Source organism: Physeter macrocephalus, chromosome 20, assembly GCF_002837175.3.
Source record: "Physeter macrocephalus isolate SW-GA chromosome 20, ASM283717v5, whole genome shotgun sequence".
In the NCBI taxonomy this organism is placed as follows: Eukaryota; Metazoa; Chordata; class Mammalia; order Artiodactyla; family Physeteridae; genus Physeter; species Physeter macrocephalus.
Window position 1 is genome coordinate 79,546,548 of NC_041233.1, and position 27,176 is coordinate 79,573,723.

Below are 27,176 nucleotides of genomic sequence, written 5' to 3' on the forward strand. Positions count from 1 at the left end.
CCACCACCAGTGCTCCATTCTACCTGTCCTCCTTCCTACCTGTCCTCCGGCCTACCTGTCCTCTGTCCTACCTGTCCTCCTTCCTACCTGTCCTCTGTCTTACCTGTCCTCCTTCCTACCTGTCCTCCATCCTATCTGTTCTCCATTCTACCTATCCACCTGCCTAGAGCACTGGGGTGCCAGACAGATTTAAAACTGGGGCATTGAGGGTAGTTCTAGGAGGGAGGGCTCAGAGGCAAGTTCAGTCCAGGGCTTGAGCAGCAGTGCCCTAGTCCTCGTGGACTGGGGAGCCCCATGAAAGAGATTTTTGAGGATAAGGGAGTAGGAAATGGGGACTCACGGACAGGGGGAGAAAGAGGAGATCTCATCTGTTTCTCTCATGACTACCTTTTAAAATACTAATATAGGAACTTCCCTGGTGGCGCAGTGGTTAAGAATCCACCTGCCAATGCAGGAGACACGGGTTTGAGCCCTGGTCCGGGAAGATTCCACATGCCGCGGAGCAACTAAGCCCGTGCACCACAACTACTGAGCCTGTGCTCTAGAGCCCATGAGCCACAACTACTGAGCCCGCATGTCACAACTACTGAAGCGTGCGCCTAGAGCCCATTTGCTGCAACAAGAGAAGCCCGCGTGCAGCAACAAAGACCCTACACAGCCAAAAATCAATCAATCAATAAAAATTTATATAAAAAATAAAATACTAATATGTTTTCCATTATAAAAGTAATCTGGGCTCCTCCTCCCATCCCATGACTGTCTGGTGTCTTTTCTTCTAATTGTTTCTTCTTTTTTATTTTTTTCCTATGCTATATTTATATTCTTTGTTTTGCTGAAAAGTATATGTACCATAATTATGTCTGATTTTCATCGTTGAGCATTTTCTTATGTTATTAAAATAGTTCATATTTTCATGATTAGTATTTGATGCTTGCATAATATTTCATCAGAAAACTATGGTATGGTTACATGATTTAGCAAATAAAAATCAACTTCAGGTAAACAACAGATCATTTTCTTAGTATATGAATGTCTGATGTGACATTTCCAATGCAAAATTTGGGACATACTTATTTATCTGAGATTCAAATTGAACCGGGCATCCTGTATTTTATCTTGCAATCTTACAAAATCTCATATTACTTACACAGTTCCTAGCTGTTGAACATTGAGATGTTTTCAGTGATGCAGTGGACATCTTTGGGCATAAAATTTCTAATTCTGAATTACTTCCTTAGGCGGCTTGTTAGAAGTCGAATTACCCTGAGGAGATGAGTATTTTTTTTCCCAAGACTTTTCAAACCTATTGCCAAATCACTTTTTAAAAAGGTTATAGCAATTTATGCCCCCACCAGTGGCGTCTAAGGGTGCTCATCCCCTGCGCCCTTGCTAACATTATCATCACTTAAATACTCCTCTGCTATTTTGGCAGGCAGATAATGATATACCGTTTTCATCTTGGATTACTAATGAAGTTCACATTTTTTGTTTATGAGGCTTTCTTTCCATGACCTGATTTTTAAATTTTCTGCCACTGCCTCCTGATTTCTCTGTCCCTATTTTGCATTGCTTTGAAGTCATAAGGAATATGTCTTATTTTTATTTATTTACTCATTTTTACTCAGCCACTGGGGCTGGAACCCCGTCCCCAGGCTCAGGTTCCAGGAGGAATTCTGCACAATCACCACCAGCCTACCTGCCAGCCCACCCACTGTCTAACGTGAAAGCTTCCTAGGACTTCTAAATGCATTTCCAATAAATCAACGACAAAGCATAGAATAGTAATTTTATTCTGAGCCTGCAGAATAAGTTTCTTTTCACAGCTCTCCCCCGTTTTCTGTTTCTAGTGTACGATTGGTTTCAAATACAGCTTCCATAAATACCTGCTTTTCATCTACCCGTAAAAACCCACCACTCTGCTCTAGAGGGTTCTGCTGAGTTCACGTGGGCAGTCACGCTCCATTGCGTCCGCTATGCTTCTTCTCTAAAGATACTGGCCCCCATGGATGGGACTCCATTCCAAAGGAAAGGGGGAGCCTTTCTGTGAAATTTGACAGGCATATTACCTCTTTCCTAGTGGGGTCTAAAGCTTCAGCTTAGAAAAGGGCTGAAATAGCAAGATTTGCTTCCTCTAAGAAAGACTGAACAGTACAAATTGCTTCTGGAACATTTCCTTAAGTTAAGTAAAGAACACATTAGCACCTGCTGGCCTTTTGACCTCTAACTCATGGCGGTGACCTGCCTCTGTCCCTTTCTCTGGGCTACTCCAATTAGTCACCATTACAGTTAAATAAGAGGCCATTTGGTTGCCCTCTCTGTGATGTTCTCATCCAAAGAGATGGCTTCCCGACCGGCCATTTAAGTATTCCCAGGACTTGCTTTATGGAAATTGCTACATTCTCTTCAGTTTTTCATTTTATGCATCGTGTCAGTTCCCCTAGCCTTTGCCTTGCATGAATTTTCAGCATTACATGGCACTCTGCTCCCTAAATTGAGTATGTCCACATCACCTGTTCGAGTATCTGGCCAGACTCCTGATGCTCTAGTTTTTTTTCCATTAATGTTACTCAGTGTGCATGTCCTTTGCATTTTCAAGACTGCTCTGGGGTCTTCTTTTCTTTCCATTTTCAACTTGATATCTTAAGTACAGTACATATGTCTATTGCTTTGAATTACACATAGCTAGCTTTGTGATTTCAATGATTCTAATTTGTAAGTCCCTATTCTTAAACTCTTTTGACCTGCAGAGGATTAATCTGAGCCCCTGTTACATGAACCTTGACTGATATAGGCCTTTTCTTGCTCTAGAAAAGCTCCCTGTCTAGTAGGGTGGAGTCCAGGTCACAGCCACCTCGGTCAGGGTAGGAATTGGGACACTGTCTATGGCCACCTTTCCATTTCCTCATCCTCTTCCCAACTTTCTCTGATGACCGCAGAAGTTCATGAAGTCTCTACTTCATGTTGGCCATTGTCAGTGACCTCAGCTTTCTCAGAAAAAGAATTAAAATGCCTATCTGGATAAGAGGAAAATTAGCTCAGCTACTAAGCACCCGCCTTGTAGCTGGTGTGCTGAGTTCACAGCCGGTTTTCCATATTCTCATCAAGAGGGGAACACCACTCAGCCTCAGTTTTACTGCCTATAAAATGGGACGAGTTGAGAATCTGTGGTGTGATTGAATGAGGCCGTGGTTCTAATGGCCTCAGCACAGCGCCTGACATACTGCAGTTGGTCAACGTGTAAAATTATGAAGACTGTTATCCCAAAGGTGGCATCTCATCAGGAGTAAAGAAGATACAAAGGCAACTTCTCTTGAGCTCAACGGAATGCCAAATATTTACATATTTCAAAAGTGTATACTCATAAATAGACATTTCACCATTTTACGAAGCATTCTTCCAAAGGAAAACAAGCATTATTTAGGTCTTTCCCTGAACACCAACTTGAAATCTAAATTTCAGCAATTATCATCATTCATAATAAGTTTACGTTTCTGGGCAAATGGAAGATACCTTATTATCATTATTTTATTTGTTCAACTTACGTAATGCATCCTCTGAGGACCCATTTGGAAGCATATATGTTTATTATAGATATAAAATGGATCCGAAAAAATTTTGGACTTTAACATTTCACTGTAGAGCATGCATTTGAAATGAATACACGAGATATTTAGGCATTCAGATACATTGTTTGTAAAACAGTTAGTAAAAGAATGCAATTTGTGAACTCATTTAATAAGGCAAAGTTAGGGACCTGTCTCAAAGTATATCTCATCCTATAATTTTACCAGACTTGTGCTGGTTTCATGGGAGAAAATATATGTCCTCTGTTTCTTGAAATGTCATTACTTTAGGGGAAAATATTTAAAAGCAAAGAATTCTTTTAGGAAATTGTTAGCCATGAACCCCAGAAGTGATACATTGCAGTTAATAGCAATGGGACTGCTTAACCCCCTGCCCCCCCACTAGACCAAACCCCCCTTAGTGTGTCTGCGTGCGCACACACACACACACACACACACACACACACGTCACATGTGCACAGACCTGCACACGCAAACACGTCCACATGCACAGCCACTTGCATGCTGGGCACTTCTGTTGCTAAGTGCTCTGGCCCCTCAGTTTCTCCCATGTCTTGATTTTGTTTGGTGGTTTCTTTTTTCCCTTTCTTTTCCTTTCCTGCCAGCTCTGTCTGGTATGAGAAATTCCCCATCTCTCCCACTTTACATTCTGATGAGGCTGCATTCCTCCTCACATGCTTCTGGTGTAGGAGAAGTGAGCCATAACTCATTGTGCAGTCGGTCGTTATTGCCTCCAAATTGGCCAAGGGGGATAGAGGCAGATTTTGAGAAATAAAAGTCCTCTGTTTGCCACAGCCCGGGAGCAGGGGCTGCACACACACTTTGCCTGATAACAGGGGCAGCAACTTTCCAGGGAACACAACGCACGGTGGTGGCGGTTTCGAGCCTGTCTTTCATTGCACGTATTTAATGCGAGAATATTTCAAGCTTGTTTTTTCCAGACTGGACAGTCATGTATCAGGAAACATTTAATGTAGTTAGAAGGAAATGTAGCAAAAGAATAGATGGTGAGGCTGGAGTGACCGCTCACTTAGCTGGCCAGCCTGGCACATGGCTTCTCCCTGATGGGCTTTATCCCAGACTCTTAGCTTACATCAGTTTCTCCCATCAGTGTTGTTGTCTCCTCATCTAATTGTATCTTTTGATTTGTCTACAGGGAAACTTCGTGGCCTGTATGACAGCTATTTTACGACAAATGGAAGATTATCATTACGCCCATTTGATCAAGACTTTTGGGAAAATGAGGACCGATGTAGTGGTGAGTGTTTGACTTTCTGTAACTGTGTTTTGAGGCCAGCAATTTAGGCAAAACGCTGATGTAAGTATTTCCATTTTCAATATGATTTTGGACTTGCCTCCACTTGATTTCAGAAGCCACCAGGGATGGTCTAACTAAAGGCTTGTTTGTAAGAGGATAAGGGTCAAGATAACAGACTCTTTCCTCGTGCTGACCTGGGGAGTGATTCAGGGTGTCAGCCGAGAAAAATCCCTTTTCTTTTTTCTTTTCTCTCCCATGCTTTTGTGGTCACAGAAAATTTGGAGATGTTACCCATGGAGAGTCTGTCATTAACTGCCATTCATTTATTGACTGGCTTTCAATAGCAGAAGCCAGGGAGCATTGTCAGCCTTAAATTGTGCTCCGTTATTAATTAGCTCTAGTCACGGAAGCTCATTAGCGTTTCTCGAAATAATTCTCTAGTCATCCTCCGTGAGACTATGATACAACTTGATTAGGAGACGTACAGAGGGTAACTTAGGAGCTCTGTCCCTAACAAGCTGACATCACAGGGCCATACAGCAGATGTCGTCTGCGAAGCCGCAGCCGATGTGTCTGCAGAGTTTCTGAGTAGATGTCCACCTCGGCTCTCCTGTCTGGGAACACAGACTCCATTTCTGAGGCCCCTAGATTCCTATAGACTACAGCAAGTTCTACTAGCATTTCCAGAACAAGGTTGGTTGCACTTTACATCAGTCTTATTAAGGGATAGAGACAATGCATTTAAGGCTTTTTTCCAAAGGGTTAATTCTAATAAAAAAAACTACCTTATTAACTGTTGCTGCTATATGTGTGTGTGCGTGCATATGTATATTTAAATTATATATATATATAATATTTAATATTATAATAAATAATAATAAGTATGTGTATTTAACTTTCTAAAGATACAAAAATGGATTTATACCTTAAAATCATAGCAATTTTCCTTAAATAAAAGTCAAGGAGCAAGAATGTGTATGTGTTTGTGTGTCTCTGTGTTTAGTCTTTAAAACTATTAACGAGCAGTTTAATGTAGGACTGTACTCATGCATGTAACATATAGCACATGTGATTATATCCTGTGATTCTCAGCAGTCATGGCGTAGTGAAATCAGATTCGCCATGTGAAACATTTCATGCCTCACGTTTGATCAGGGGAGGGATAGTTGTAGCTGAACCTTTATGAACAATTTCCTAGACAACACTTCAGGCTGAATAATAAACTTTTCAGAATGAGAAGCATTACCTGTGCTGAAAACTTAGGACTCCATTTAATTATTTGCCCTGTATCAGAATAGTCGCATGATCAAAATCATATGATTCATGCAAACTGTTAAAAATATTTAATCTGAATTATTCAGTGTTGCTGTGGATAGGGAAGCTTCAATGTATTGTGAAAAGCGATTATACAAAGTAGTGTTTAAAAATGACTGTAATTTGCTGAATTCCAAGTGTGTACCGTCTCTCCTTGCACAGAGTAGATCATCAGATACTTGTTGCATGTTGTGGTCCTGATATCCCAAGGGATTTTGGTTCCTTAGACAACAGTAGTTCAGAACAGCAATTATTTGCAGACAATTTGATTTCCATTATAAAATGGCATTTGTGGTTTGGATATCATGAATTCATACTGCAAGGATTGTAAACCATTTTTATTGTTGTTAATCTGTCAGAACTTTGTAAAATGTGTTCCTATCTATTAACTATACATAGAGAGTATTTGACTATTTTTCTACTTGGACAAATGCTCACAAAAATGAAAGGTCGTTTTGTGTTAAATAATCGGAAGTTAATTAGTAATGCAGTGTACGAATAGCCTAGACCATTTTCTCAAGACTACTTCCTTGTAAGAAGTGCTACTTCAGGTTTTCAGATTTAGCTCTTTTTTGGTTGGATGAGTCATTCCCATACAAAATCTTAGTTATTATCAACACCAAAGTCACAGGCCTCAGAACTGGTACTTTTACAGTCTCTCAAATGACCCTTTGGACCCCAAGACAGTGAAAGGGTGGAGCACAGCATCAAACAGAAAGACTAATCCAGGAAAGGAAAAGGGTGGACATGTTTGGCTCAAAACTCTCCCATAATAGAGACAGTCCCTTTAGGATGGTGAGCCATGCGGGGTCTTTAAGTTCTTCTGCAGTGGAGGTGCTGGCCTGAAGAAGGGGCTGCTAGCTGCCTTGTGTCCAGGTTACTGAAGCAGGACCACAGGTGGAGAACTGACTCAGTGTCCACAGTAAGATCAGAGGTGATGAGGGGTACTCTGGACCTTCCAGGGGAGCCTGTTCTCTTGACACTTGTCCCAAATGCCCACTAAGTGGCCATAAAGCAACGTCTGTGGAGTGACCGAGTGAATAATGACGTATCCAAGAACAGTGCAGGTGGAAGTAACGCTTATTGGTTACAGGTTGAGTGAACGCAGGATACAGGACGGCGAAGGTTGAGAGAACCAGGCTGTGGGGTCCCTCTCATCTCCAAGGAGGACCCGGGGCAGCCACAGGCTACCGTGCATTCGCACCTCTTTCTGTGGCCTCTCCCAGTCCTGTCCAATTGTAAGGTTATGCAGGGAAGCCCGGTCAGGCAGAGCTCCGAGCTCCCAGCGTCCTCTTCCTGGATTACCCTCCTGCCTCCAATCAGCTTCCATCCCAGCCCCTTCTGGGGACCCCTACCCGACACCTGCCTTGACCTCAGCTGGTGGCTGTCGCCCACTACCCCTTCCCTTGTACCTTGTGCGTCCCAGTCAGCCATCAGCCTGTGCCGGGGTGGTCCAGAGTGACTTCTCACAAATGGAGAGTGCTGAGGACGCCCACGGGGATTATGAAGGCAAGAATATTTGCCAGGTGACTGTCCCTGCCTAGGGAACATTCTGCTATTGGGCAGGCCTGGTCGTAAAGAGCCTTGATTTCTGTGTGAAATGGCCACCGAAGGGTGATTCGCGAGCCTGTGTAGAGAATGTCACGAGGAGGAGGAGGAGCCTCGCTCTGAGCATCCGTTTCTTTATCTCTCGTGACCATTCCTCGTAGGTGAAGCTTTATTGAAGACTGTCTCCACTGGATGATGAGTGTGGGGGTGCAGAATCCTTTTATAGTGAATTCACTCAATAGCTGTTTATTGGAGACTGACTTTGTGTCAACAGGTGGAGGAAGCGACAGCAGGCAATGCAGAGGGGGGTCTTGCTCTCGTGGCCCCCAGTCTAGTGGAGAATATCACAGGTAATCAGGGAGTCCTTCAAATAACCCAGGTTATCCATGCTCCAAAAGAATGATCCCTGTAAAGCAGCCAGACTGGACTGAGTCGGGTGGTCAGGAAGCCTTCTTTGCAAAGGAGAGGATTGTGGATTATCGAGGCATAGAAGAAAGGGCACTGTAGGTGGTAGAGCAGCAAGGGTACTGGGGGTGAGGTGCAGCCGGAGAGGCACTGGGGCATCAAACTGCACAGGACCCCATTGGTCATGCTAAGAGGCTTTGTGTTTTTCTGCTTGTTTGGTTTCCGTTTCTGTATCGTTTATTTACTGTTTTTTCCTTAATTATTTTAAAATTATTTTTAAAGCATTTATTTTTTGAGTAAACTTTTTATTTTGAGAAAATTGTAGCGTCACATGCAGCTGGAAAAAATAATACAGAGCATCCCTGTATTCTTTACCCAGTTTCTCCCAATAGTGGCATGTTGCAAAACTGTAGAACAATGTCAAAATCAGAATGTTGACGGTGATACAGTTCACTGATCTCATGTTGATTCTCTCCATTTTCCTTGTACTCTTTGCTCTATTTATCTTGAAAAATTTCAGACATAATACAGAAAAGCTGAAAGAATGGTACAATGAAAACCATTATTCCTGTCATCTGAATTCATCAGTTGCAAGCACTTTGCCATATTTGCCTCCCCTGTATCTCTATGTACCTCTTTCTATGTAGCCAAATCCCATAAGTATGTGAGAAACGTGTGAGTGGTTCAGCAAATATCTCTCAAGGTTGAAGACAATAGTCAGTGGCCTTAATGACCTTCCAGAAGAAAACAATCATCTCTTCATTCCATCTATATTCAAATTTCTCCTCAGTTCTCCCCAGTCTTTGTTGTATTTCATTATAGGCTTTCTCAAATCTGCATCTAGTCCAGATTCACACGTTGTATTTGGTTATCCCTCATTAATCTCTTCTTTTTTCTAGAATAAGTTCATCACCTTGTTTTTCCTTCCCATTCATGGCATTGCTTTTTAAAATTTTATTTCATTTTTATTTATTTTATTTTTTTGAAGGGATAAAGTCATTAGCTTTGCAGACTTTCACCCATTCTGGAATTTTTGATTTCTGCCTTGTGTGCAGATTTGTTTCTGCAAATCCCTATGTCCTGCAAACTGGAAGCTTGACCTAAAATTCAAGTTCACCCTTTTGGCAAGCGGAATAGAAGTTGGTGTTAAACATTCCTTGGTGTGTCTGTTGGGAGTCTGGGAATGCCAGGCTGACCACTACTGATGATGCTGGATTTGATCGCTTCGTTAAAAGGGAGTAACTGCCAGATCTCTCTCTTGTGAAGATACATGCCCCTTAAAGATGATCATGTAATCTTTGGGTAATACTTTGGCATCTGCAGAAAATTGCAAAGGTCCTATCCTCTAGCAATCTTTCATCTGATAAGTTTAGCATATATTGATGGTCCTTGTCTGAAACAGTTATTTCTTTGACTTCAGAGAATGGTGACTTCCTACTTCTGAGAATCAAGACTCTTTGGCTTGAATCTAGGAACACTGGGAAGCCCCTGAGGACGTGGGTTCAGTGGGAGATTGGGGGAAGTGTTGGTGCCCTGATCAGATGTGTAATTTGAAAAGGTCACTCTGGGTGAAGTGTGGGGACCAAGAGAGACAAGAATGACCATAGGTAGATGGGCTAGGCTTCGCCACTGGTAGTCCAGGTGAAAAAGGATGATCAATTATCCAAGTGGGTGGGGATAGAGATGGACAGAAGCAGATGGTTTTACAAGAAGATTTTGCCTGTAGAATACACTGATGGCCCTTGTTAGAGCTGTCCGTTTGTTATATGGAGTATCTTGTGAATAATCAAGCTAAAAATGCAGCAGGGATGGATTGATTATAAAAAGGTGAAATTTTCACAAAATATCTCATGTGAATCTTCTGACTCCCCTCTTTGACTCGGAGATAGCAGTTGTAATAGTCTGTGCAGCCTCATCAGCCGTTCTAGGCAAATGCAGTGGTGGGGACCCCACCATGGCGAGTAAATTATGCAGACTGACAGGGAAGCCTTGCAAAACCTCATCTCCGACAATCTGCAGCATTTTGTTTGTTCAGCAAAGTACCAACATTTAACAGCTGAGCCATACTAATGAAGTATGGGACTGTGTTTCCTAGAGGGGGAAAAAAAAAAAAGGAATTGGGAAAATATGCTTCTCTTCTAGAATAATAAAAACCAGACCCTATATCTCAATTATTAGGCTTTGAGGAGTGATCAGCAAGAAAGCCAGCAATTTCATGCAAATAGAGATGTGACTAAATTACGGCACTCAGCCGGCAAAGTAGGCAACCTGGTCATTAAAATGTGAAACTCTTGACAAAGTGGGGAAATTTAAGGAGTGAAGTATGAATTTCAGTAATTAAACTGGGGAGAGAAACTGTTCCTTGTGTCAGGGGGCACCTAGAACACCCCTGCTCACAAGCCCTGCTGGTCAGGGCTCCTGTGGGCAGAGTTTGGAGGACATGGAACTGACTTTTCCCTCTTGACTCTGCCCGGGATCCTAACCTCTCCTGCACTGGAGGCCTCTGTTGTAAAAAGGGTGATCACGATTGCTCCTTGAGTTTTTATTCATGGGAAGAGGCTCGACAAACCCCTCCCAAGGCAGAGATGGACTCACTGTAACCTGGCATTGCTGTTACGGTTGCAGAGGAAGCATCTTTGAACATCGGCTTATTGCTGCTGTCGGGTGGAACTGGTGTCTCTTTGCAAGAAGTTCTTGGGTAGAACCTTGTGCTGGGAATTGCTTTCTTGGCTGCATAAATTCTGTTCACCACCTTGGTCTTCACAGCCATTGTACCTAATTATGAATCAGTAGATTAAATAAATGAGAAACATCTACTCTGTTTGGCCATCTCTGACTGTGACCTCATTTTCCTACATGAATTCTCAGTTGCCTATCCCCTTCCCACCCAGCTCTTGAGGGAGCATATGCATCCCGGGCTACCGGGATGTGTGCTTTTCAGGATAACCGCTTGTTTTGTTCAGGTTAGCTCAGAATAAGCACTAAACTGTCAGATTCAAGAAATTCTCCTAATTCTGACAGGCACAGAGTGGACCCACTAGGAAAGGGGAACCCCTTCCCGATGCCAGGAGCGGTCTAATTGGCCAGGAAGCAAGGTTGGACAGCAGGGCACCACTCATGAAATTCAGGGACCATCTAGGAGACAACAGAGGCATAACTGAGGAGCTTATGGATTTGAGGATGCCACATAAAAGAGTCTGGCAGTGTGACCACATGCTCAAATGGTTTACTGGGAGCTGAATAGGTGCAGATGGTCAGGAGTTCCTGTTTGAGCCTTTCAGCTGTTAAATTACATAAGAAAAAAGAAAGGATAATAATACCACATATTCAACCCAGTGGGCCCTGTTCATATGAAAAACCTCTGTAGAGTAAATATAAGACATAGTTACAACCTGCATGTTATGTTTGTTTAAAAAGGTTTCTTTAAGCAGAAAGAGTGTGACTATGTATTTGTAACCTTTGGGGATTTAGTCTTTGTGACTCTTAGATATGCCCAAGAAGTATCTTTTAATACGTCCTTGAAAAAGTTCTCCAGGACAGGAGGTGCTCAGGCAAACAGAAAGGCAGAAGTGTAGTACGTACCTCCTGTGAAATACATCTTCATTACTTTTTCGTATGTTCTCATTCAGTTAAAAGAAAAAACAAAAGTCATTTGTAATGTAATTATTCCAGGGGGCATTCATTGGTTTTCACCTTTTTCTGGGTGGGTTGTTTCAATGTTCTCTTTTTTATTTCAGGATTTCCTGATGGAAACATTCATCATGTTTAAGAACCTCATTGGGAAGAATGTCTACCCTTTCGACTGGGTTATCATGAACATGATGCAGAATAAGTGAGTACAGGGGAGGCTCTCCTTGACGAGGTGCCTGATTCATGTCTGGTGGGAATGGAGGTGTTGCCTGGATACCACGGGGGCTCCCACAATGTGCAGGGGTGCTCCCCCTTCTGTGATGCAGACGGTTCTTTGGAGAAATGGGCCTGGAGATTGGGTGCTTTCCTTATGCCAGCACAGGCTCTGGGCCTGAGAACTTGGGCTCTGCCCCCTGGAGAAAACAAACATGAACGTGATCCGCCTTTCCCGTCACCTTTGTCAAGGGCATCAGTGTGCCAATCTAATCTTAACCATATGTGTTTGTTACCCAAAGCGATTCTCAGCTCTGTGGGAGTTTTTTGAAAAGTGTTTGCATTTCACATATTTCAGCTTAAAAAATCATGAGCATTTTCATCATACTTATTAAATATTAAACACATGCCTTGTTCATCTTCTCGTGAGGAAGGGCTGTTGGTTAATTTTCTAGCACTTGCGTTTCATAATTTCTGTAAGCGCCAACAAAGATCATGGGGTTCTCAATCACGTGGTTCCTAGAAGGAATTTCTGTTGACTTCTTTTTTCTGCTTCTTTCTTCCTTTTTGCAATTTTTACGGAGATAATGATAGGTTCATAGTCAGTGCCGCGGTAAGAAGTAAGACAGGAGAGCTTGTGTACAATTTACCCACTTTTCCTTGATGATAACATTTTGTAAAACCGTAGCACCAAACTACAACCAGGGAACTGACATTGATACAACTTACCCATCTTCTTCAGACTTTCCCAGCTCGACTTGTACCCATTAGTGTTTGTGTTTAGTTTCTTGCACTTTTTTTCACATGCATGTGTTCTCAAATCCACCCTCACGGTGAAAACACTGAACATTGCCTTCACCACAGGGGTCCCTCTGGTTCCTCATTTGTGACCCTCCCCCTTCCCTAATCCCTGGCAACCACTAATTTGTTCTCCATTTCTAAAATTTTGTCATTTCAAAAATGTTACATAAATGGACTCATACCGGCTGTAACCTTTTGGGATGATTGGCTTTTTTTATTTCACTCTTGCCTAATTCCCTGGACACTCATTTGGTTCTCGTATCAGTGGTTTGTTCCTTTTCATTGCTGAGTTAGTGTTACCTAGTATGGATGTACCACAGGTGGTTTAACCGTTTTTACCGTTGAAGGATGTCTAGACTATTTCCAGTTTGGGGGCTGTTACAAATATATCTGCTATAAACATTCCTGTACAGGTTTTTGTGTGAACTTAAAATCTTCATTTCTCTGGCACAACCGTCCTGGGATGCAAATGCTGAATTGCACGGTAATCATATGTTTAGTTTTGTAAGCAACTGCCAGACTCTGCCATTCTCCACTCCCACGAGCCATGTCAGAGAGATCTAGTTTCTCTGCGTCCTCGTCAGCGTTTGCTGTTGTCACCATTTTTCATTTGAGCCCTTCTGATACAGGCATACGATGTCTCGTCGTGGTTTTCATTTACGTTTTCCCTGATGTCTTTGCCTCTTTTTAATGATTTGTCCACCCTGTGGATAAATTCATAGCAGCAAGGGCCTTTCCCTTTGCCTTTTGTGGGTGATGCTCCTTTCCAGGACAGCAGCGATGACATCGGCCCTGTGTACCATAAGCCGCGGGTTCTGAGCAGGCCTCCGCTAGGGCTGAGCCGAAGTTAAGTGTTGTCCATCTTAAGTGATACGCTGCTGTGGCTGAAGCCTCCTTCCTCAGATCAGACAACATCTGAGAATTAAGTGGAGAGGCTCAGGAGGGAGCGGCATCTCACAGCTGGAGATAAAAACGTGGCCAGCGCTCACAGCAGGGGTCCTGGCCTTGGCCTCTTGCATTTCCACCTGCTCTCTCTTGGGATCTGAATCCTTACCCAGAAAGTGAGGAACTTAAAGCACAAGGAGTTTCTTCCTTTTTCTCTGTCGGCATTAACTTTCGTGAGTGACGATTTAGCCTGAGTCTAGAGAGCTGCGGTGTTCATGTTTGTAGTGGCCTATTTTCAACAAACAACAAACAAAAGCCGTTGTCCTGCATCTGCAGGAAGACTCGGGCTCTCCTTGCCCTGCTGGATGCTGTAGCTGAAAATGACAGACCCGTCCTTGCCGTCTAGCAATGAAATAACTCGGGGCCTCTGCGTTTAACTAGACCCGGCAGATAAACTTGCCACGGCGGTAGTGAAACCACGACTCCGTTACGCCACTGGGTAGAACTAAAGGCGGCCCCGGGTGTGGTCGGGAGGCGTGCGTGTGGACGCATGACCCCGCATGTGGACTTGACCCGTGCTGCATCTCCCCTGCAGAGTGGCCGTGTCCTGGCACCCAGGCTGTGCATTCCACACCCTGGGGACAAGGGTGGGGGAGAGGGCTGCTCCTGCAACATCAGATGCCATCTGTCCTCAGAAGTTGTGTGACTTGGTGACCCCAGTCCCAGGGGTCCCACCGAGGTAAGCTGTCACCCCATTGAGGAGGATGCAGCCACACTTTACTTTGATGCTATCTGGATGGCGATGGAGAGTCTGTTTTCAGTTATACCCTTACGGGTGCATCATAGCCTCTTCCTGCTACTGCGTCCTCTGCCTTCTCCTGCCAACACTGAGGTATCTGATCATCACCCCGGACCTGCATGTGGGCGAAAGCCACGTGCTCTGTGACTCAAAGCATGGAGCGCAGCCCTCAGAGTTTCCTTCTCCGGAGACCCTGTCCAGCTTCTCCCAGGGTGTTCTGTAGTTCCTGGGGTAAGGATATCACTTGACCCGTGCTTGCTGGAATTGTGCGTTCCCTGCACTCCAGAGCCGGCCTTATCCCTGCATTCCTCCTCACGTGCCACTCTGCAGGGTGCAGCCACGTGACAGGGATGCAGGTGTGCTGTGGCATCTCCACCAACCCAAGCCTTTGCATCTCAGCCACAGGGAGGAGAGCTGTTTGTTCGTAGGGAAAGGCAGCTCTGCGAGGCAGAAGCCCCAGTTTGTTGTGTCCTCTTAAAGGCAGATGCCGGAGACTTCTGAGGATAAAGTCTGTGTCGATGATGACGGAATTAGGGTCTGGAGCCAGAAGTCCATCCTATTATCTTGGGCAGTATGCTCGTAGGCTGCAGCCCTAAAAGACATCTCCATAAAGGAGGAAACGCTCAGAATGTAAAATCCCTGCGGTTTCTTTTATGTTGTACATAAAATGTACAGAGCTGTCTCATCAAGAATTCTAGTACTCTGAGGACAAGTCTTCCAGCTGACAGCGTTTCTTCCATCAGAACGTCCCAAGGAGGAGCTGTGTCTGTGTATGCCTCTGTGTGTGTGTGTGTGTGTGTGTTCTGATAAAGCATTTATCTCAACAACTTGGAAGAACAGGAAGAGTGGAGTTGGGAGAAGGTATTCTGAATAAAATGAAACCCTAAAATGAGCCCAGGTCCTTTCATTTTAAGTGTGTGTGTGTGTGTGTGAGAGAGAGTGTGTGTGTATGTGTGTGTATGTGTGTGTGAGTGTGTGTGTGAGTGTGTGTGTATATGTGTGTGTGAGTGTGTGTGTATGTGTGTGTGAGTGTGTGTGTGTGTGTATGTGAGTGTGTGTGTGTCTCTGTGTGTGAGTGTGTCTGTGTGTGTGTGTGTGTGTGTGGTTGTGTGTGCATGCACGTGTGTATGTGTCGTGTACGTGTGTGTGGGTTTGTTGATACCAAGTAAAGACATTTTTCTTTTTTTTTTGCCACACCGCAGCTGTGGGATTTTAGTTCCCCAGCCAGGGATTGAACCCAGGCCCTTGCAGTGAGAGCGCCGAGTCCTAACCACTGGGCCACCAGGGAGTTCCCTAAAGACACTTTTATTTGCAGAGATTCTGACTCTGAGAAGCTGCAGCCAATCCGCCTTCCTCTCACAGCTGACACACTTTGCAGGCACAAGGTCCCCAACCACGGAATAGCAGAAGAGTAGGCCACGAAGGCGGCATTTTAGACTCTGATCAAAGTTGAGGGCTGTGGGGGGCTTCCCTGGTGGCGCAGTGGTTGGGAATCCGCCTGCCAATGCAGGGGACACGGGTTCGAGCCCTGGTCCAGGAAGATCCCACATGCCGCGGAGCAACTAAGCCCGTGCGCCACAACTACTGAGCCTGCGCTCTAGAGCCCGTGAGCCGCAACTATTGAGCCTGTGCTCTAGAGCCTGCGTGCCACAGCTACTGAGCCCGCGTGCCTAGAGCCCGTGCTCCACAACAAGAGAAGCCACCGCAATGATCCTACATGCCGTGGAGCAACTAAGCCTGTGTGCCACTACTATTGAGCCTGCGCTCTAGAGCCCGGGAACCACAACTACTGAGCCCGCATGCCGCAACTACTGAAGCCCACGCACCTAGAGCCCGTGCTCCACAACAAGAAAAGAAACCACGATGAGAAGCCCACGTACCGCAGTGAAGAGTAGCCCCCGCTCGCCGCAACTAGAGAAAACCCGTGCGCAGCAACGAAGACCCAATGCAACCAAAAATAAATAAGTCAATAAATAAATAAATAAATAAATAAATAAAAAGTTGGGGCTGTGATCATTGTCATTTTCTTTCTCACATCTTACTGCCTTCAAACGCTGCCCCCTCTGTTGAATAAACAATATTGGGTTTTAGAAGCTGAATCGGTTGGGTGGCTGAGGAAGATACTGCGTCCATGCAGCCAACTAGGTAACACTTAAAGCTATCTTAAGACATCTGGTTGGTGACCCTTTGGTTTTCTTTAACATCCTTGTTTAAATGCCAGTTTCAGAGTGAAGAGTTTATCTCCTTTTTCATTTAACACACACATTCTTTGTGATGTGTTGTGCGTTTTCATCCTCAGGCTAAGGGTGAGCTGAAACATGCTTTCCACGTGCCAAGCACTTCTGGGGGAGACTACAAGTCATAATGACCTTAATACCCTCAGCAGCACTCTGAGACAACTGTTGTTTTTATGCCCACTTTACAGATGGGAAAGTTGAGGCACAAAGGTTTCTTAAGTTGCCAAAAAACACACAGCTGGGAGGTTATGGGGCCAGTATTTAAAGAGCCCGTAGCCTAAAACCACCCTGCTACTTTGAGTATGCCTCCTGTTTCCCGAAGAGAGTATTTTGTTTTGTTTTTAATCCTTATATCTTTAAAACACAACTTTTCTGCAAGATTTACTACTTACCTGAGTGAATTTTAAGCACAGAAGTCAAGATGTTCCTACTTAGCTTTTTGGAGCCATTAAAAGTATATGCTGTTACAGAGGATCGCATCCATTACTGAGCTTTATGGAGTCCTGCTGTGAACTTTTAGGACAGAATCTCACTAATATCTTAATAAAATAATTTCCCATAGAAATTGCATAGATACCATGTAACACTGTTTCTTTGTCGTTGTCTATTTGCCCCTTTTTATTCCTATGACTTAAGAGCTTGATATCTTACATGCTGCCAGAGTTGTCTGTTCCTCCTCCACTCCTCCTGGCATGCATCAGAGGATGTTTCCTTGCCTCCTTGGGATAAGCAGTAATTCCCAGAAGTTTCCGGAGTCTGTATCTAAGTTTTAATGGCACAGCTGGACATGCAGTTTTACCACCTACAGCTTAGAAATTGACAAAATCAGCCTCTACGGCCCCTTAAATATTCGTGTGCGTGTTCAGCTTTGCCTCTGCAGATGGACTGTTCTTCAATTCGTGGGGCTTGAGTGCTGTCTTTAATTACATTTTACATTAGTTTTGGGGCAACAACTTGTAAATCAGGAATCAGATTTATAGGATATAATGAATATCCCAAAGGACAGTAGTCACTTGGTTGCTATATTCAAGATAGTAAGTGATTGGCAATGGCCTGACGTTATAACCCTGCTCTAGGATATACTAGCGTCAGATGGCGAGATGACATTTAAGGTAAGCACAGTTCAGATATAGTAGATGTGTGCTTGTGTGTTATAGCCTCCAGAAGTGCTATTTAATCTGCCCAGAGGGAAGCAAATGCTAAGTTTCCATTTAAGATCTCAGGTGGTATTGGAAGCATAGACCTTCACTGTTGGCAGATAAGTGCTGGTCGCCATGCTTGAACTTCTGTCAGCTAAAATGTTCAGGTTTACAGTTTGTGGTGTGTGTAGCCTAGTCTCACGTTGAAGAATTACGCTGTCTGTCATAGAGTTCCTTCTGGTTGTTAACACGAACGCGACCACTTAGTTGCATTTCTGTGTCTTTCTTCCGGTCGTAGGGCTTGAATTCATCTCAGTAGACTGTTTGTGCACCGATAATCCTGACTAGAATTTTAAGGCATAGGAGTGACTTGGTAGGAAATGAGTCTGTTGGTTTGACTGAGTTCCTTTTTCACCTTGAAGGAAGCAGTTGTTATTAACTGCTTTTATTTACTTGCAAAAGGCATTTCGGCTGTGTGCCATGGGGTCAAAATAGGGGCAGGATTGAGTACGATTTTCAGATTTTTAGAATTAGACTTTCTTATTCATGTGGACTGCAGAACATGGAATAAAACCTTTCTTACATTTGTCCACCCTTCAGACTTGCAGAAGAATTTTAAAAATTCAGTTACCCTGATTCAGCTTCTCATTAGGTCTTGTTGCTTGTGTCCTCTTCTCTTAGGATGGAAAATAAATTAAACCATCATTTTTACTTCCACAGAGCTCTCATTGTTTACAACTCTGATTATCAGTATTTTCCAGTGTCCTCTTTTGGTGTAGATTTTGTGTCTCATTCTCCTTGGTTTTGTCCATGTTAAGCTGGGGCCTAAAGGAGGTTATATTTATAATATGTTTTTTAATATCCTACACACATTCATAAAAGAACTTGGTATATTTTACATGTAAGGATTCATAGACTATGAGTATAAACTAGACCATGTAAAGCCATAGAGACAAGACAAGGTTGCCCACTCTCACCACTCTTATTCAACATAGTTTTGGAAGTTTTAGCCACAGCAATCAGAGAAGAAAAGGAAATAAAAGGAATCCAAATCGGAAAAGAAGAAGAAAAGCTGTCAGTGTTTGCAGATGACATGATCCTATACATAGAGTATCCTAAAGATGCTACCAGAAAACTAAAAGCCTAAGGAGACAAAAGACCTGTATGCAGAAAACTATAAGACACTGATGAAAGAAATTAAAGATGATACAAATAGATGGAGAGATATACCATGTTCTTGGACTGGAAGAATCAACATTGTGAAAATGACTCTGCTACCCAAAGCAATCTACAGATTCAGTGCAATCCCTATCAAACTACCACTGGCATTTTTCACAGAACTAGAACAAAAAATTTCACAATCTGTATGGAAGTTTTTTAGAAGCCCCAAAACTGGAAGCTGCCTGGGAGACAGAGCACGAAGGAAAATATAATGGATTGCAAACTTCTCACTGGGTGATAAAAAAGATTCTTGCAATTTGTCAGGGGAGACTGGCAATTTATGGTGGAGATCCTTACATATGACATATTGGGCAAAAGAATATCACATTGAAGGAATCAGTTGAGAACTCAAAATTGTGCCCACAGAAGATGGAAGACGTTATTTTTATTTCAATTTTGAGATGCTTAAGATGTTACTGGTCAGCATGTTGACCATGAGCAGTTGGTCATCGTTTAGCTTCTCGAATGTAGTGGATTTTGCTGAGCTGCCAATTTAGTCTCGTCTAGTTGTTGACCATTCAAATATTGGAGAACAACCCATCTAAACTATCGTCTGGTTTGACTTTACCTGAAGTCAAGGTTTCATCTTAAATTTGTACTTTCAAACACTGACATTTCTTCCCAGCTTGGAATTTATGAGATCATACTGCATTGATGTCACATGTCTGGGTGTTACTCATTTTTTTATCATGGCCGTTTGAAGGCCGAACAGTCCAGGGTGATGGGAGCACAGTCTGTGTTCTCGATCGTCTTTGCATGGCAGTGTTGGCTGATTTCTACTCCTCTTCTCTCCCCTGTGATTCAGGCATTTTTGGACCAGGGAGTGTTTTCCTCAATCCATCAACACAGTGCATTATGTTTCCACCAACCTAATGGATACAATACATATTTACACACTTACAACCACATATGGCTCCTTTCTTTGGGTAAATTTTCCATGCATATTTTTGTAACTTAGCTATTTTTCTCCTGTAAAATATGGCATTTTCCCCACTGATAAGTATTATTCATCAGATGTATCAGCATCCAGGAAGGCAAGCTCACGGCTGTTTCTGCCAAAATTAATTTGACATATAGTCATGATAGGAAGGGTCCTTAAGACTTAGAAAGGGATTCCATCTTTGAGATGCCAGGTTTCTTAGACGTCGTGAAACTGCTCAGAAGGCAGATTTGCAGGGTAGGCTATTTACAGGTATAGCACCATTGGGTTTCATTGCTGTGGAAGAATTTTCGTCCTTGCCAGCTCTGTGCCTTGGGCTTAGATCAGAGAAAATGTACCATTTGCTTTCGGGAGAGAGGAAGGTAGGGGTCCCCACTTTCTGGGGAGCGGCCTTAAGTACTGTGGCACTAGCCACAGCCAGAACAGATACCTAATGGTTGAGTCTGGGAGGCCAGCGTGTTTTGTTTCCAAGTCAACCTCCTTTCCAGGAAACGCTGCTCCGGTGAGAGGGCATGGGGCTGAAATCTTTGTGCAGGTTAAAAGCATGGGTGTCAAGCATTTTGGGCTCAAGAGACTCTTGGATTATTTCTTCTCAACATCTTTTCTCCTTTCTTTGAAGCGTGGGGTTTTAGTTGATGTTGTTTTTAATTTATTTTTGAAAATAACTGGGTTCCTTTTGAGGTTTTGCATAGCCAATAACTTGACGGTTTTAAGCACACCTAAGTATCATTTTTTCTTCTGAAGCAGTATACAGTAGCTGACATAAACACTGTCACAACCCCACTAGCTAAGGACCAAAAGGAAAAACATATATATTGTTTTTGAGTGAAGAAACAGGAATTCACAGTCAGGATAATGAAAACATTCTGGAATGAAAATTTCCCTAGTGCTCAGCATGCCTGCGCTTTCTTTGGCTCACACACTTCGTAGCATCACTCTTGGACCCTTAATCCTCTACAGGGAAACTGGGCTAAGCGGAGATGATTTGAAGCTCAGACCCCAGTTTGCGGGCACTGAGGCCCAGGCCTGCTTCCGGATTGGGCCCACTTGGGCCGCAGCTGAGCACATTTCTGGCCAGTCTCAGGGAGAAACACGTGAGATCTTCTTCCGAGGCAGAGGTGGCCATCGTGAGGCACCGAGATTCTGAGCCAGCTCTTGAGTTGGGTCTAGGAATGGTGCTCTGGACACCACGGCAGGAAGAGGAGCCCACGGGCGCAGTGCTTTGCTATTAGTTGGAATTCTGTTTATCCTTTATGGCATTTTCATAAATTATTTTACCATTTTCCATACAGTTATTCTCTGGCATGGATACTTTTGCTCTTTGCTTAATAATTAAGCTTGGCCTAAAATTAAAACAGATAATTCCAGATTTTCCCTGGCGGTTGATAACCACTAGTTTATTGCACGTGGCGTAGATATTTTATTCAGTTGGGTCTTATTCAAATGGCCTCTTTATTTAATTCCGAGATGAAAAATCAAAGTACTCTCCAATGAATGGCAGTGATGAAGCACTCTTAGCCAGGACTCTTATTTAGGGAAGCTGGCTTTAGAGGAAAGCTTTGAAAGGGCAAAATCTGTTTAAGAATCCTCCGAGCCAGTGCACACCTTGCTGTGAGCTCCCGGCTGGTGTTGACGACGCCATCCTCCTGGCACTTAATGCTAGAGGATGTACTTCACTTTAGGAGGAATAAAGCCAAGTGCCCTCTCTATTTGCTGCATGAGACTGCTCTCAGTGCAAAACAAAATGGAGGAAATTTATTAGGGTCGTATTCCAGATCTTTCCATCCTGAAATTTTACCTCCAGTGCTCCTGGGACTTAGCAGAAAGCGTGTGTAGCGTGAGACCCTCTGGTGTCATGCTTTTAAGCCTAGGATGGGTGGAGGAGGAAGCCCACGATAACTGAACGCTTGCTGTGTTGCCAGCATTGTCTTAGGTATCTGTTCTGTGGTTCTCAACCTGGGGCGCCTTTCCCCGCTAGAGGACAGTCGGCAGTGTCCAGACACAATTTGTCATCACAGTGTGGGCTACTGGCATCTTGTGGGGAGAATCCAGTGATGCAGCTAAACATCCTTCCATGTACAGGAGAGTCACCTACTGCAAAGAATCATCCCCCCCATGTCAATTATATCCCCTTTTATGGGTGAAAAAACTGAGTCTCAGTAATGTTAAGTAATTAATAGAAATATATGTCATCCATTTCAGTGATCCTCTTTTCTTTATTTCTGCTTTTCTCGGCCACCCTTCTCTGTTGCATGACCCCAGCAAAGACAGGAGCCTTTACCGTAAATAACAGCAGCCGTCCACTGACGATGCCAGGGCTGAGCTTTCCTGTAGAGGGTGAGGATTGGAGGCAGTTTTCCCCCAGATGCCCTGCTGGGTGCTACGGCTTCACAGAAGATCCCTGTGGGCGTGGCTCAGGTTCACGTGACAATGAGAGCAAGTCACACTGATGAGAATTTAGATCCCAGGGGTGCCCTTCTAGTGCCTGGCGCATAGGACATGTGTGGAAAATATTAGCAAATGTCACTTATGGGGGAGTTACGGTTTTTGTTTTTGTTTTGTTTTAGATTCCACATACAAGTGAGATCGTACAGTGTTTGTCTTTTTCTGTCTGACTTACTTCACTTAGCATAATGCCTTCAAGATCCATCCGTTTTCACAAATGACAGGATTTCCTTCTTTCTCATGGCCAACATTCTATTGTATATATACATCACATCTTTTTTATCCATGGATCCTTGAACCTTGTTTCAGGGATGTGTGTTGCTTACTCAGTGAGTCCTTTTTTTTTTTTTTTTTTACCCCCTCTTAAGAGTGGTGTTTTTGGGTTGACATTAAAATTTTTTATTTGTAAAAATGTATTTTAAACAAATCTTTGAGGACTCTTGCAGAAGGAAACTGAGTGGACTTCCTGCTGGTCAGTTGGTCCTAACAAGCACGGTGACCATCCAAATAGCGGGGCTTAACATTTTTTCTGTATGGAAGCTCCGTGAAATGCAGTTTTTGACATGAAATCATCTTGAAGATTGAACATGGAATTACACCATTATTTATCAAGCTCTTGTTCTTCTCTAGATACAAGATGGGAAATAAAGTTGAGTAATATTTTATCTCCATCTTCAGCTTGACAGTGGAATACTTAAAAAAAATTCACATATGTAGTACATTTGCAGGTGTATAAAGAAATGATAATACCATTAGTATAATTTCTCCATGGACTCAGAATGTTAGGTTCGTGATGGTTTCTATACATTTCTGCTCATATAAGATGCTTTTATGTGTCATGTGGTACATTTTCATGGGATTCTGTACTTCCGTGCATGACCCTTGGACGCTGCATTGTGGGAAATCACTCATCTCAGTGATGCTCTGAGTTCGGTGTCGCTGTCCAGCGCATAGTAGGTGCTGAACAAACAGTGGCTGAGTAACTGCCTGACTGAAGAGAATGAATGTCGATAGGGAATGTTCTTATTATAAAGTCAACTGATAAAACACATGACATACTCTTGTAGTGGTTCTTTTCCAGGAATGAAACACAGTTACCCTTGTTATTTTGGGGTCCACAAGGAAATAATTCCAGATGTAGGCATACAATAAACAATTGATTAGCTAGTGATTAGCTATTAGCTAATGAATTTCCTTAATTGAAGGTGTTCTAAATGTACCACAGAAATGTATGAGGGAGACCCGTGTTTGTATGTACGAGCCAGCCTCTGACTGCAGGTCTGTAAGCTGCTGTCTGCTGGCTGCTGTCTGCTGGAGCTTGCTGTTTCTTCTTAACCTTTCCAGTGAGACTTCAGAGGAGGGTTTTACTTAATACCGTACCTGTCAAATTCCCAGAGCTGCAAGTAAATTGAAAATACAAATTATATTGAAAAGTGAAATATTTTGATATTCTACAGTTTGGTTGATTTAGGAAGAAAATGAATTCTGACAGCTTGCTCTTTTCATTTCATTGGCTTCTAATGGTTCCAAACAAAAGCCCCATAGCCCAAGCCTTTTCCCACGTTGCTGTATCAGAGATGCCATGAGCCCTTCTCTCTGCTCAAGACCCAGTGTCCACCGACTCCATGTCTTGGGTACACTGGATCTTAGGAAGGGATAGAAAGTGCTAAATGTTAATATTTGTGAATATAAATATTAACCATCCCTGGAGCACTCCAGCTGTCTGACCCGTGGGTAGCTTTTTAGCATTTACCACTTTTTTCAGCTTTCAATCCATTTTTCATATGCAGAGATGATCTTTTCCCCATTTTTTTCTGAATTGTTGCCATTGCATCCCTAACATGGGGCTGTTTGGGATGCAGAGGTTTGGGAGAGGAGGTTAGCGGAGCCCCCCTCCATCTCTCCTTTCTCTTTCTTGATTGATTATGTTCAGAGGTTTCATGCAAGAGCCAGAAAATCTGAAGTTATCAGGTTGAATTCCTCACCTGTGATTCGGCGCGATGGGATGCATGTGTTGAAAGGGGAGGGGCGTTTTTCGTAGGGCTGAGCTTCTTTGACGGGGGCTGAACCATCAATACCTCCCAGGGTGGCTTTGCTTCAGGGACGTTTCCACACCTTCATCCTGCACACCTGTGTCACGATTCCTCCTTTGTCCCGGCTGGGGAGGGCTAGGCAGCGGTGGAGGCATTGACGGGGGCAGCTTTGGCCCTTCCTTGGAAGTCCCCTTTCCCTGCCATGTGGGAGCCGGCTGCCTCTCTGCTTTCCCCAACATCCCTGGGATTAAGGGTTCAGGAATCTGATTTGATTCTTCAAGCTGAATGTTATTGCTCCACTAAAGTAAATGGCTATCTCATTCCCATCTGATCCTGCAGTGTATTGTGTCCAAGGTGTTTTTAATTAGCTATTAACCTGCAGATGATTTGGAAATGGAGTATGAGAAGAAGCTGCATATTAGATAGATTTCTTTATTTTTGATGTTAAACCTACGAATTAAGCTTGATTTAGAGGGAATGGAGTGCTTCTCTTTTATGAGATATCCTTGGAGGTAAACATGGTTTGCATGTAATTTGGGGGGGCCTGGCATTTCTGAGCAGTGTTTGTCAAATAGTTAGGCGTTCTCTCCTGGAACTTAGCTCCCCAATATCCAGTACATTATGAAGCGAGTTTCTCACACTGAGAAAAACGGCAAGAAGGCAGACATCCTGCTAATTATTGACAGTCTGCCCCAAAGGTAGATTTTGGTGGGTTTTCGGTTTAAAGAAACCATATACATAACACAACACTTGAAAGAAAACATGTATTGAGCTGGGATTGTTGGGATAAGAAGGGGCTAGAGGGAACCCTGTGGGACCCAGGCATAAATATGTCTCTCCGTCCAGACAGATGAGGGATAGTGTGAGTGCCATCATCCTTGGGGTCTGATGGGAGAGGAGCTACTGCTTTCTCCAGGGGAAGCCCGTGTTTCTCTGATGTTAATTTCTATGAAAGTTTCTTATCTTGGTCCTTAGAGGTGAGGCTGCAATTGCTTTTGTTTTGTTTTACATCCTAGAATATGTCCTCAGTGTCAGATGTGAAGAGGTGGCACAAGCCTTCTTTCTGTGTCACTCATGATCTCCTGGGTGAAAGTCAGGACAGAAAAGTGAATCCCAGTTCTGTAATGTTATTATCGAGGTCGCTAAGGTTGCATCAGGTAAGGAGCTCCCTTTGTAGATGGAGAAGCACACCTGCTTTAGAGTTTGACAGAATGGTTCAAACACACCCCTGCTAGTCGGACAGCCTTGGGGCAGTGGTTTGCCTTCCCCAGCCACCTGGGAATTAACAGCCGTCTGGAAGGATCCACGATGGTTATGCCAGTGGCCAGCAAAGAGCCACCCTCCACCAGTGCCAGAGGGAGTGTCCTCACCATCCTTGTGATGAGTGTTATTGGATGATCATTATTGAATTAGCGAGATGCAGGGGTGGGGCTTTGGGAGCCTGGAAAGCTGGCAGCTAACGCAGCTCTGGCCCCCTTTCTCTCCCTTGTCAGTTGAACTGGCCTGGGGTGGGGCAACACGGGAGCTGTCTGCGTCGGGCTCTCTGCAGTGCCTGTGATCCCGCTTAGTGGATGGAGCTGAATCCACAGCGGGGACCGCAGGAGGCAACGTTTTGTGACTCAGTGTGTTCCCGCCCTGAGCGAGTGCCGACGCCACCCTGCCTGGGTGTCTGGGATGACCTTGCGTGTTAAGTGCAGTTTTCACGTCCACTTCCCCGACCTCAGAGGGGATCAGCCTTTCCTTTGGCCCTGACTCTGGTCCTGGCAGTGTGGGCAATGGGGACAGGATCCATCCCTCCTCTGCGGCCTCCCTAAGGTGCCAGGAAGCTGTTCTCTGCATCCCTTGAGGTGCGTGGCCTTCCTGTGGGATGAAGCCCCTCTCCTCTGCCACTCCAGATGACGGAAGTTGCAGAGATGCTAAACCCATGCCCCCCACCAAAGAGAGTTTGCTGTCTGTGTTGCAGGCCTGGGGGCGGCCCCTGGGCAGCCCCCTTCATCTTTGCCGCTCAATCTGTACAGCTTTGAAAAGAAAATCGCCCTCAGGGCTGGCTTCTGTTTACACTTTATAGATCTGTGGGGTGTTGGAGCCAAAAACCTTTCTTGGAAGAAAGTGACTGCGTCTCCGGGGGCCGCAGAAGCGCTGCTTTATCGGAGGAGCTATAACCTTCCACATCAAGGTGCTGAGGTCCACTAACTACCCACCCTTTGACCCTGTGCCCAGGCTCAAGCCCAGCGAGGCCTCCAGAGCTGCTGGGGGGAGGCTCTGGGCTTGAGGAAGAGGAAGAGGGATCTGGTAGCCTCATATCAGCCTCTGGTCAGCTACACGCGAGACTGACTGTGAAAGACCACCCGGCCGAGACCGCAGGTGACCAAGTTAGAGGCAGAGTTTGTAGTGGTTGTCTTGAGATCAGTGACAACCCTTGAGTTGAGATTCAAGGGGAACTCTTTTTATTTGCTGGGATTTCTGATTTGTTCTCTGAGGGGCAATTCAAGATCGTGTGCTCCCAGGACTGGGAGATGCCCGAGGCTGGAGTGAGGTTTAGGAAAGCAAGGGCAGACTCTGCACTCACGGTCGCGAGGCATCGCTGCGATGAAGGGGCCGCGAGGAGGCAGCGCACTGTCTATCGGTGCCTTTGTGATCCTGCTCATCACAAAAGGGGGCGTTCATCGGTTTAGTTACTTACACCCTTGATGCTTTGGGGAGTGCATGGGCGCTTGCTGCAGC

General features: G+C 44.2%; 1 protein-coding gene across 1 annotated transcript in view; it reads left to right on the forward strand.

Annotated features, from left to right (window-relative positions):
• Positions 1–27,176, forward strand: part of DOCK1 (dedicator of cytokinesis 1) — a 495,771-nt gene that overhangs the window by 332,789 nt on the left and 135,806 nt on the right. The window contains exons 28-29 of the mRNA XM_055081438.1: positions 4,741–4,842; positions 11,847–11,941. Coding sequence (XP_054937413.1) covers positions 4,741–4,842; positions 11,847–11,941 — 197 coding nt within the window. The remainder of the gene's footprint in view (positions 1–4,740; positions 4,843–11,846; positions 11,942–27,176) is intronic.